This window comes from Oncorhynchus gorbuscha, linkage group LG13 (genome assembly GCF_021184085.1).
Source record: "Oncorhynchus gorbuscha isolate QuinsamMale2020 ecotype Even-year linkage group LG13, OgorEven_v1.0, whole genome shotgun sequence".
Taxonomy (NCBI): domain Eukaryota; kingdom Metazoa; phylum Chordata; class Actinopteri; order Salmoniformes; family Salmonidae; genus Oncorhynchus; species Oncorhynchus gorbuscha.
In genome coordinates, this window is record NC_060185.1 from 71,041,399 (window position 1) to 71,053,582 (window position 12,184).

General features: G+C 41.7%; 1 protein-coding gene across 1 annotated transcript in view; it reads left to right on the top strand.

Annotated features, from left to right (window-relative positions):
• Positions 1–3,159: 3,159 nt before the first annotated feature.
• Positions 3,160–12,184, top strand: part of LOC123993471 (ankyrin repeat domain-containing protein 50-like) — a 41,525-nt gene continuing 32,500 nt past the window's right edge. Inside the window, exons 1-2 of the mRNA XM_046295647.1 lie at positions 3,160–3,386; positions 4,346–5,408. Of these exons, the coding sequence (XP_046151603.1) occupies positions 4,906–5,408 (503 nt within the window). The 5' untranslated portion in view covers positions 3,160–3,386; positions 4,346–4,905. The remainder of the gene's footprint in view (positions 3,387–4,345; positions 5,409–12,184) is intronic.

Below are 12,184 nucleotides of genomic sequence, written 5' to 3' on the forward strand. Positions count from 1 at the left end.
CGATGAGAAAAATAAGCGCAAGGATGAACCTTATCGTCAGACTGGAAGCGCTGGGATAGAATGGCTCCCACGCCTACCTCTGAAGCGTCAACCTCGACAATGAATTGTCTAGTGACGTCAGGAGTAACGAGGATAGGAGCGGACGTAAAACGTTCTTTTAGAAGATCAAAAGCTCCCTGGGCGGAACCGGACCACTTAAAACACGTCTTGACAGAAGTAAGAGCTGTGAGAGGGGCAGCAACTTGACCGAAATTACGAATGAAACGCCGATAGAAATTAGCGAAACCTAAAAAGCGCTGCAACTCGACACGTGACCTTGGAACGGGCCAATCACTGACAGCTTGGACCTTAGCGGAATCCATCTGAATGCCTTCAGCGGAAATAACGGAACCGAGAAAAGTAACGGAGGAGACATGAAAAGAGCACTTCTCAGCCTTCACGTAGAGACAATTCTCTAAAGGGCGCTGTAGAACACGTCGAACGTGCTGAACATGAATCTCTTCTTTGACCACTGCGTGGAGTCCCTCCAGAAAACGAGCGAGCAGCGCCGGCTCGTTCCAGTCACTAGAGGCAGCAAGAGTGCGAAACTCTATAGAATAATCCGTTATGGATCGATCACCTTGGCATAGGGAAGCCAGGGCCCTAGAAGCCTCCCTACCAAAAACTGAACGGTCAAAAACCCGAATCATCTCCTCTTTAAAGTTCTGGTAATTGTTTGAACAATCAGCCCTTGCCTCCCAGATAGCTGTGCCCCACTCTCGAGCCCGGCCAGTAAGGAGTGAAATGACGTAAGCAACCCGAGCTCTCTCGCTAGAGTATGTGTTGGGTTGGAGAGAGAACACAATATCACACTGGGTGAGAAAGAAGCGGCACTCCGTGGGCTGCCCGGAGTAGCAAGGTGGGTTATTAACCCTAGGTTCCGGAGGCTCGGCAGGCCAGGAAGTAACAGGTGGCACGAGACGAAGACTCTGGAACTGTCCAGAGAGGTCGGAAACCTGAGCGGCCAGGTTCTCCACGGCATGGCGAGCAGCAGACAATTCCTGCTCGTGTCTGCCGAGCATGGCTCCTTGGATCTCGACGGCAGTGTTACGAGCATCTGTAGTCGCTGGGTCCATTCTTAGGTCGGATCCTTCTGTTATGCAGGTGAATGAGGACCCAAAAGCGACTTGGCGAAAACAGAGTCTTTAATCCAGTAAAGTAACTTTACAATCAAAAGGCATAATTCTACTCGTAATGACGAGAACAGACTGGAGACTTGATCAAGAACTGCAGGTTGCCTCGGGAAGGCACTTGAACGTAGCGGACTCAGACACCTGCTCACCACGCAGCATCTGAGGGAAACACGACACGACAGGGCGATACATAGACACAGCACGGTGAACAATAGACAAGGATCCGACAGGGCAGGAACGGAAAACAAGGAGAGAAATAGGGACTCTAATCAGGGAAAAGGATCGGGAACAGGTGTGGGAAGACTAAATGATTGATTAGGGGAATAGGAACAGCTGGGAGCAGGAACGGAACGATAGAGAGAAGAGAGAGAGGAAGGGAGAGAGAAAAAGGGGAACGAACCTAAAAAGACCAGCAGGGGGAAAATGAACAGAGGGAAAAGCAAAATGACAAGACAATCTAAGACAAAACATGACATTCGCAAGGCACTGTATATTACAGATATTTTTCACCCCAGATTGCCATTTTGAAGGTCCCATTCTTTATCCTTAAGTTGCAAGGCAAGAAGGTGCAATATGAAGCAGTAACCCATTAACCTACATTCTCAGGCCCTTAAGAGCTGTGTTTTAGATACCTATATACCAACAACCTTTTTACAGGGCAGTAGAGCATCTGCCAACATTTCAGCAAGAGTACAGAATGGCAAAGACACGGACACTCTCTCTACACTATTTTCCCCTAATAAATAACATGCTGCCAACCTAATACACCAAATGTGTTAAACTGTTGATGTCAAATTGAGGCAGAATATATTGGACATATTTACAAACGAGAATTATTGTTACGGCACACAATGATCCCCCTAACCTGTGTCTTGTTCTGAAATTAACCAGTTGGTATTTAACTGGCACAGAGAGGGAAAATTACCCATATTCCGCAGATTGGCTTGAATGCATTGTTGGATACATCTACTGAGCAGTTTGCGCGTGGTATAAACAGCAACATGCAGCTTTACCACAGCTTAAGGGAATGAGCTCATAACACATCAACTCCAGTTGACATTAGAATCGGGTACAGTGCACATTAACAACCACTCCCTTCTCACAAGAGTGCCATGCAAATGTTGCCTGTATAAAGTGAGTAGTACGTTGGAGGTGATTGTGTTTTGTTATTTTCGTGTGAACAGCCAGATGAAACATAGATTCATACTTCTCTGTGGGTGGAGACCCTGCATGGCATACTGTATTAGTGAGAGGTAGGAGGAGACAGAGAGAGGAGATGAGTGTGTATGTGTGTGTGATTACAGGAGAAAGGCTGGGTTCAATATATAGATTTGCTTATCTCTCTCTGTCGTGTCCACTGGGGGCAGCTCTATAAGCATAACTTCCCCAGAGGTTTAAGGGTCAGACGACACTTTTACAAGAAGGGAAGGTGTTTACTTTGAAATTAAAACACTCATTTACTCGGTGTGAACTGCAGGCACAAGCAACACTGTTTTTAATTACAACGTGTTACAACTGCAACACCATTCTTGTCATTCTTTAATCAAATAATCCGTGATCTTAGGCAGTTAGCCTGGTAATTACTGTATTCTGTTCTGAAAACACCCAAATGATCAACCAGTTGGAATACAATGTTTTACACCATAGTGCCTTGAATGATTAATGGTACCTCAAAGGTCATCAGTGATTATAAATTGTCTGGAACATTTTTTACTGTCACTTTTTCCTCTATGCAACATTGTCGTAATAACATTAGGACTATATTAGCATTGTTATACATCTTATGTAAAGAAAGAAAACGGCTGGTTTTAACGCGAACACTTTTAAAAAAACGAATTATTGTTGTTCTTTAAAATGCAGAAAATGTGCGTTTATTTGGCCGTTATAATGGCGGCTTGGGGAGCCAAAACCCCAATTCCCATCAGACTTTGCGTCCATCCTGCGTGTGTGCTCTGTATGCAAGGAGGGATGGAATTTTGGAGAGCGTTTGGAGGAAGAGAATGGTTTGCTGGTTACAGTGCTGTGTTGGATAGCAGGAACCGCCGCTGCTGAAATATAGAATAATGCAAAGACGCGGATGGACGAAGTGGAAGATGGGGATTGGAAATCTATTAAGCAAATCAAATATTGCTTTTAAAGCATAGCATTTGGTTAGACGACAGATGGTTTTACCACGGACACAGAAACCAAAAGAAAAGGGAGATTCAGCAGGAGGTGAGAAGCCGCAGGCTATACGAGACATTTGAAACTGTAACATTGAAAAACGTTATACACATTTGCTTAAAGTTTAAAAAATAGTTGCATTGTATTTTACCAGATTACGGGCAGCATTCAGTTAATTGACGTATTTGCTCTTAATGGGCATGACATTATCTTTACATTGTGTATGTTTTTAGATTGACTAAAGGTGTTCGATTGTATTATATTTTAGAAATGGGTGAGGTTTTTTGTCATACAAAAGACGGTGTAGCCTAACCAGTCTTTGGTCCACGTTTCATCGACACCTATGACAGTTTACCCCTAATAGCGGTTGTGTCTACCTATTCGTAGGTTGTTTTTTTTTGCCGTTGCATTTCGGTAATGAGTTTTTTTTTAAACTACCTCTTGTCATTTCTTTCTAAACATGAAAGCGCTGTAGCAGGCTATAATGGTTACGCGATAAAATGTGTGCCTAGAAAACTGGAGAAAGGTGAATAATAACATTTACCGGACATAATACATGTGTTTTAAAGTGATATACCCATTACTGTTATGCAGAATAGCGCCCACCTGTATGACAGATCTGAATAGAATCCGACACTTTAAGGTTATTGCTTTTAGCCATTATAGGGGATAGGGATAGGGAACATCGATGTAGTAGGAAGAGAAAGGGGGTCCTCTCATTTGGAGTTTTCCCCCGTTCAGGACGGATGTGATTTGTTTGCGACACAGCCACATAGGAAGGAAGAAGGATCCGTGAGTAGGCTAGAGAAACTGAACGAAACCATGCCCAGAGTCCAAGTGTGAGGACCATCAGCAATGTCTTGTTAGTTACTGTGTTATAAACAAACTCCCCATTCAGCAAATGCTATGCATTTTCGAAATGGGAGTGAACTGTGTAGTTGTATTGCTAGATAGAAGTTGAACCTCTAATCTGATTTTTTATTTTTTTTACACCAAACTGTTTATTCCAGGAAAGTGACCAGGCGCTCAATGTTTATGGACAGACCAACGCATCTCTGGCAAATGTAATGGAAACAATATCTCTGCTCCAGTTTCTCTTTGAAATGTATCAAGAGAAACAGATAACTGACTCTCAGGGCTAATCAAGCTGTGGTTGAGTTTGAAAGTGGATGCACTCAAAGCACTGTGCCCTGTCATGCACAACACCATGTTAAAGCAACAAACCTGGAATAATACTGGGCATTCAGTCCAGCCAATGAGAAAGCCATGGAAAAAGTTAGTGGAAAATGTACAGTATAAGCCTCAATTGTGACTCTTTTCTTGCCCCATATATTAAGCGACGTCTCAAAAACTGGTTTTCTTGTCCACAACCATTCTGTGTTTTCTCAGAAGGGAGCCTCAGTTTCACTTTGGCTTTATGACAACGCTAAGGACAGCTGCAATCAACTTGGAAAAGCACATGTGGAGTCAACAAAATGGATATTCAAATTTACAGCTGGCCCACTCTGGGTTGAAAACGTGAGGGCAAGGAAAGCCCTATGAGGAATAGTCGGAATAGCAGTATCTCAAAATGGCCCAAACCAGTTTGCTGCAGGGGAAGCGTTTTTACTGCAGGGACTGGGTCTTCCACAAGATCCAGCACTGCATCCGGGAAAAAACGAATGGCCTGAGTGGTGTGATCACCACTCCAAGCAAGCAGTCCTCTGCCTCCGGTACTGGCGCACCCAACCCCAGCGGCAGTTCCACAGCAGGCTCTGCGAAGGCCACCACCTGGGGGGTGTTGCTGGTGGGGGGGCCTGGGAGTGGGAAGACGGCCCTATGCACAGAGCTTCTGTGGCCCACCTCAGCCCAGGGGGCTCATCGGGGGCTGCAGCAGCAGAATCTGGCCTTCCATTTTTGCCGTGCGGACGACTCGGACACACTCTGCCTTGGCGGCTTCATCCGAGGCCTGGTGGCCCAGATCTGCCAGAGCGGCCTGGTGCCGGATTACAAGGAGAAGGTGCATGAACCAGCGGTGCAGAGCGCCCTGCAGCCCGGGGAGTGTGAGAGAAACCCCACTGAGGCTTTCAAGAGGTAAGTGAAACCTGCTACCCCACCCCCTTCCCTCCTCTCCCTTCCTTGCCTTACCCCACCCCTCCCCTTTTCACTGCTCAAACACTTTCCTTAACCCCAACCTCCTCTCTCCCCCTACCCATTGATGAAGTGTTTGTGTTGTTGTTTTCCCCTTGTGTGGCATGCTGTGGGACTGTCCCAACTAGCCCTTGGTTGAGGAAAGGTCAGTTATTTTAAGTGGCACCAAAGCTCAGGTGGCCAAAGGGAAGAACATATATCTAATACAAGTACAATTGGACATACAGATAACAAAAACTGTTAGACTGGGGCTAACTGCTATGTGTGTATATCACTTGCATGACTTATCTACACGACGTGTTAGCCAGTCTATACTATTACACACATGGGATGGGTTAGCCAGTCTATACTATTACACACATGGGATGAATTAGCCAGTCTATACTATTACATACATGGGATGAATTAGCCAGTCTATACTATTACATACATGGGATGAATTAGCCAGTCTATACTATTACATACATGGGATGAATTAGCCAGTCTATACTATTACACACATGGGATGGGTTAGCCAGTCTATACTATTACACACATGGGATGAATTAGCCAGTCTATACTATTACATACATGGGATGAATTAGCCAGTCTATACTATTACATACATGGGATGAGTTAGCCAGTCTATACTATTACATACATGGGATGGGTCAGCCAGTCTATACTATTACATACATGGGATGAATTAGCCAGTCTATACTATTACATACATGGGATGAATTAGCCAGTCTATACTATTACATACATGGGATGAATTAGCCAGTCTATACTATTACATACATGGGATGAATTAGCCAGTATCTGCAATTCCACAAATGGGATGAATTAGCCAGTCTATACTATTACACACATGGGATGAATTAGCCAGTCTCTGCTATTCCACAAATGGGATGAATTAGCCAGTCTATACTATTACACACATGGGATGAATTAGCCAGTCTATACTATTACACACATGGGATGAATAAGCCAGTCTATACTATTACATACATGGGATGAGTTAGCCAGTCTATACTATTACATACATGGGATGAATTAGCCAGTCTATACTATTACATACATGGGATGAATTAGCCAGTCTATACTATTACATACATGGGATGGATTAGCCAGTCTATACTATTACATACATGGGATGAAATAGCCAGTCTATACTATTACACACATGGGATGAATTAGCCAGTCTCTGCTATTCCACACATGGGATGAATTAGCCAGTCTATACTATTACACACATGGGATGAATTAGCCAGTCTATACTATTTCATACATGGGATGAATTAGCCAGTCTGTACTATTACATACATGGGATGAATTAGCCAGTCTATACTATTACATAGATAGGAAGAATTCGCCAGTCTATACTATTACATAGATGGGATGAATTAGTCAGTCTATACTATTACACACATGGGATGGATTAGCCAGTCTATACTATTACATACATGGGATGAATTAGCCAGTCTATACTATTACACACATGGGATGAATTAGCCAGTCTATACTATGACATACATGGGATGGGTCAGCTAGTCTATACTATTACACACATGGGATGAATTAGCCAGCCTCTGCTATTCCACACATGGGATGAATTAGCCAGTCTATACTATTACACACATGGGATGAATTAGCCAGTCTATACTATTACATACATGGGATGAGTTAGCCAGTCTATACTATTACATACATGGGATGAATTAGCCAGTCTATACTATTACATTCATGGGATGAATTAGCCAGTCTATACTATTACATACATGGGATGGATTAGCCAGTCTATACTATTACATACATGGGATGAATTAGCCAGTCTATACTATTACACACATGGGATGAATTAGCCAGTCTATACTATTACATACATGGGATGAATTAGCCAGTCTATACTATTACACACATGGGATGAATTAGCCAGTCTCTGCTATTCCACACATGGGATGAATTAGCCAGTCTATACTATTACATACATGGGATGAATTAGCCAGTCTATACTATTACATACATGGGATGGATTAGCCAGTCTATACTATTACATACATGGGATGAAATAGCCAGTCTATACTATTACACACATGGGATGAATTAGCCAGTCTCTGCTATTCCACACATGGGATGAATTAGCCAGTCTATACTATTACACACATGGGATGAATTAGCCAGTCTATACTATTTCATACATGGGATGAATTAGCCAGTCTGTACTATTACATACATGGGATGAATTAGCCAGTCTATACTATTACATAGATAGGAAGAATTTGCCAGTCTATACTATTACATAGATGGGATGAATTAGTCAGTCTATACTATTACACACATGGGATGGATTAGCCAGTCTATACTATTACATACATGGGATGAATTAGCCAGTCTATACTATTACACACATGGGATGAATTAGCCAGTCTATACTATGACATACATGGGATGGGTCAGCTAGTCTATACTATTACACACATGGGATGAATTAGCCAGCCTCTGCTATTCCACACATGGGATGAATTAGCCAGTCTATACTATTACACACATGGGATGAATTAGCCAGTCTATACTATTACATACATGGGATGAGTTAGCCAGTCTATACTATTACATACATGGGATGAATTAGCCAGTCTATACTATTACATTCATGGGATGAATTAGCCAGTCTATACTATTACATACATGGGATGGATTAGCCAGTCTATACTATTACATACATGGGATGAATTAGCCAGTCTATACTATTACACACATGGGATGAATTAGCCAGTCTATACTATTACATACATGGGATGAATTAGCCAGTCTATACTATTACACACATGGGATGAATTAGCCAGTCTCTGCTATTCCACACATGGGATGAATTAGCCAGTCTATACTATTACACACATGGGATGAATTAGCCAGTCTATACTATTTCATACATGGGATGAATTAGCCAGTCTATACTATTACATAGATGGGATGAATTAGCCAGTCTATACTATTACACACATGGGATGGATTAGCCAGTCTATACTATTACATACATGGGATGAATTAGCCAGTCTATACTATTACATACATGGGATGCATTAGCCAGTCTATACTATTACATAGATGGGATGGGTTAGCCAGTCTATACTATTAGCCAGTCTGTACTATTACACACATGGGATGGAATGCAGTGTTGAACACACATGCCTCATGCCTGGCCATCTGGTGATGCTTATTGCACCATCTCTACATCACACACTGGGAAAGTAGGTCAAACGTTCAGTGAGGTAAATCATTTTTAAATAGTCAACAGACTCATTGATTTCCCTTGGGTTATACACCTTTCCCAACGGAAGTCAAGGAAGTAGCCCTGTGTCAGTTAGTATAGTAATAAGGCACTATTGATGCCTGGGACTTGACTGTGAACTTTGAGATTGAAGACAGGTTAACATGGGGACATGGACAACCTGTGGAAATACAGAGGTCCATTTCTGGTCAGAGTGCTTCTCACAGACCGCATCACCAACTAATCCTGGCCTAAACCAGGGTATTTCTTCACCGCTTGAGGTTTGGTTCAGACTCGGTGGACAACATACAGAATTCTTATCCAATGAAGATCACAGCCTTTTGTTTGGGGAGTAAATATGAACTCTGAAGAATTTCGTATCACCATCTCAGGTGTAAAAGTGTCGTGGATACTGTTGTACACAAATAATCTCACGGCCCCTTGGCAATCTACTAGATGTTGTCAGGTTGCAGAACGTTGGAATGTGGAAGATCTGTAGCCAAGCCAAGATCCTCCGCTTTATTTTTGGGGACTGGCATTTACAATAGGCAAAGCAAGTAATGGAGAAATATAGAAAAAGTGTATTATTCTTCCAAAATGATGGTTACCCTAATTGACTTTAGGGAGATCATTTCACAGTGGGTGGAAAACACACCTCAGGTGAACGTGTTCCAATAACTAGGCTATATTCTCGATCAATAAATGAAAAAGAGTGCGTTCATTTGTTACATTTTTGTCATTTAACTGATGCTCTTATCCAAATTGACTTACAGGAGCAATTAGGGTTAAGTGTCTTGCTCAAGGGCACGTCGACAGATTTTTCCACCAGTCTTGTTTAGCCTTTGGCCCCCACTCAGGTTTAAAACCTTACCAGCATGTGAATACCAGAGAGTTTAACCAAATTCCTCGTCAAAGCCAAACAGGCGTGTGTATATGTTGATCGTAATCATCGGTTGTGTGTCAATGCAATAAACCTGGTTCAGACGTTGGTTGACATCTCCATCCTATGCACTGCTATCCTCTCCATTCACCATTGTGTGCTTTTCTAGTCACCAGAGTAAGCTATATCTTGAATAGGATATCTTGGATAGGAACAACGGCAACATGAAACCTGTGAGGGAGGGGATCTAACTACAATATGCTTTCCCTCTATTAATGGCCTCTACCATGTTTTGACTAGAGCACTAGCAGTGTAATTAAATGTGGCCTTGTTTGAAACTATCCAACAACAGTCTCTCTCTCCCCAACATGTCTTTTTTCCCTCGGGACAAAAGAGCACATATAAATAGGTGGAATTAACTCAGTCATGTGGGCACTCTAAAAGCTGAAGGCACTGGGAAATGTGCTGAGAGGGGAGATTACTTTTTTGTTTAGGTGAGAGCTTTTGGGGTTTGTTTGTAAGTCTAATTTTCAAACGGGCGTGCAGTTGTTTGAATAACTGCCAGGCAAATCTGTGCGTGGTAGCAAAGGGAGCTTGTAGAGGGTTCATGGCTTGAATCTGAAAACCAGGTTTGAGTTTCTTGTCAGAATTCTGTCTGCGTTCTTGCCTTTATGACCCTTTTGCTTTGAAAGTTGATTGTGGTTTTTCCAAATGTTCTATATGTGCTCCAAATAAAAAACATTGTTAAATACATAGGCCTACAGATAGCATAACAAGCTAATGTTCTAAAGCTTTTTACATGCAAGGACTGAAGGCGATGACAAGTTTGTTGCTAGCCTTTACAAATCACATTGACAGCAATATGCTGCTTTTCGTCTACTGTAGTTGGAGCTTCGGGTGTTATTAACCTCTTGATTCTAGCCATCCTGGATCCGGGATCGTGAATACAGCCTCAAGCTCATTACCATAACGCAACGTTAACTATTCATGAAAATCGCAAATGAAATGAAATAAATATGCTAGCTCTCAAGCTTAGCCTTTTGTTAACAACACTGTCATCTCAGATTTTCAAAATATGCTTTTCAACCATAGCAAAACAAGCATTTGTGTAACAGTATTGATAGCTAGCATAGCATTTAGCGTTAGCATTCAGCGGGCAACATTTTCACAAAAACAAGAAAAGCATTCAAATATAATAATTTACCTTTGAAGAACTTCAGATGTTTTCAATGAGGAGACTCTCAGTTAGATAGCAAATGTTCAGTTTTTCCAAAAAGATGATTTGTTTTGGACAAATCGCTCCATTTTGTTCATCACGTTTAGCTACGAAAAAAACCTGTATCCAGGAGTGTAATTATCCCTGCAGCTCATTAGCATAACACAACATTAACTATTCATGAAAATCGCAAATGCAATGAAATAAATATATTAGCTCTCAAGCTTAGCCTTTTGTTAACAACACTGTCATCTCAGATTTTCAAAATATGCTTTTCAACCATAGCAAAACAAGCATTTGTGTAACAGTATTGATAGCTAGCGTAGCATTTAGCGTTAGCATTCAGCGGGCAACATTTTCACAAAAACAAGAAAAGCATTCAAATAAAATAATTTACCTTTGAAGAACTTCGGATGTTTTCAATGAGGAGACTCTCAGTTGATAGCAAATGTTCAGTTTTCCTGAAAGATTATTTGTGTAGGAGAAATCGCTCCGTTTGGTTCGTCACGTTTGGCTACCAAAAAAAAACTAAATTCAGTCATCAAAACACCAAACTTTATTTCCAAATTAACTCCATAATATCGACTGAAACATGGTAAACATTGTTTAGAATCCATCTTCAAGGTGTTTTTCACATATCTCTTCGATGATATATCGTTCGTGGAAGTCTCCTCTCTCCTCTGAATCACATGGCTGAATGCGTGCAGCTGAAGATTACGCACCAATTTCGACAAAGGACACCGGGCGGACACCTGGTAAATGTAGTCTCTTATGGCCAATCTTCCAATGGTATGCCTACAAACACGTCACAATGCTGCAGACACCTTGGGGAAATGGCAGAACGTGTAGGCTCGTTCAGGGCGCATTCACAGCCATATAAGGAGACAATGGAAAACATCGCATTTTGCTCATTTCCTGTTTGAAGTTTCATCTTGGTTTCGCCTGTAGCATCAGTTCTGTGGCACTCACAGATAATATCTTTGCAGTTTTGGAAACGTCAGAGTGTTTTCTTTCCAAAGCTGTCAATTATATGCATAGTCGAGCATCTTTTCATGACAAAATATCTTGTTTAAAATGGGAACGTTTTTTTATCCATAAATTAAAAGAGCGCCCCCTATATCCAAGAAGTTAATAACATCAACATTCATAAACTCCATAAATGATGGATAGCGATCTGGATGTATTGAAACTCTGCTGACACTTATTTTCATGGTATATGATTGTCCTAACTTCACAATCCTGTGTCATGATCATCTGATGCAATTCACCATAACATCGCTGGTATCCTGAAAATGCATCTCAACTCTGAGTTTATTTGCATGCCACAAACAGGTGCAACTATGTATCTGCCTACCATCGAAATACATCAT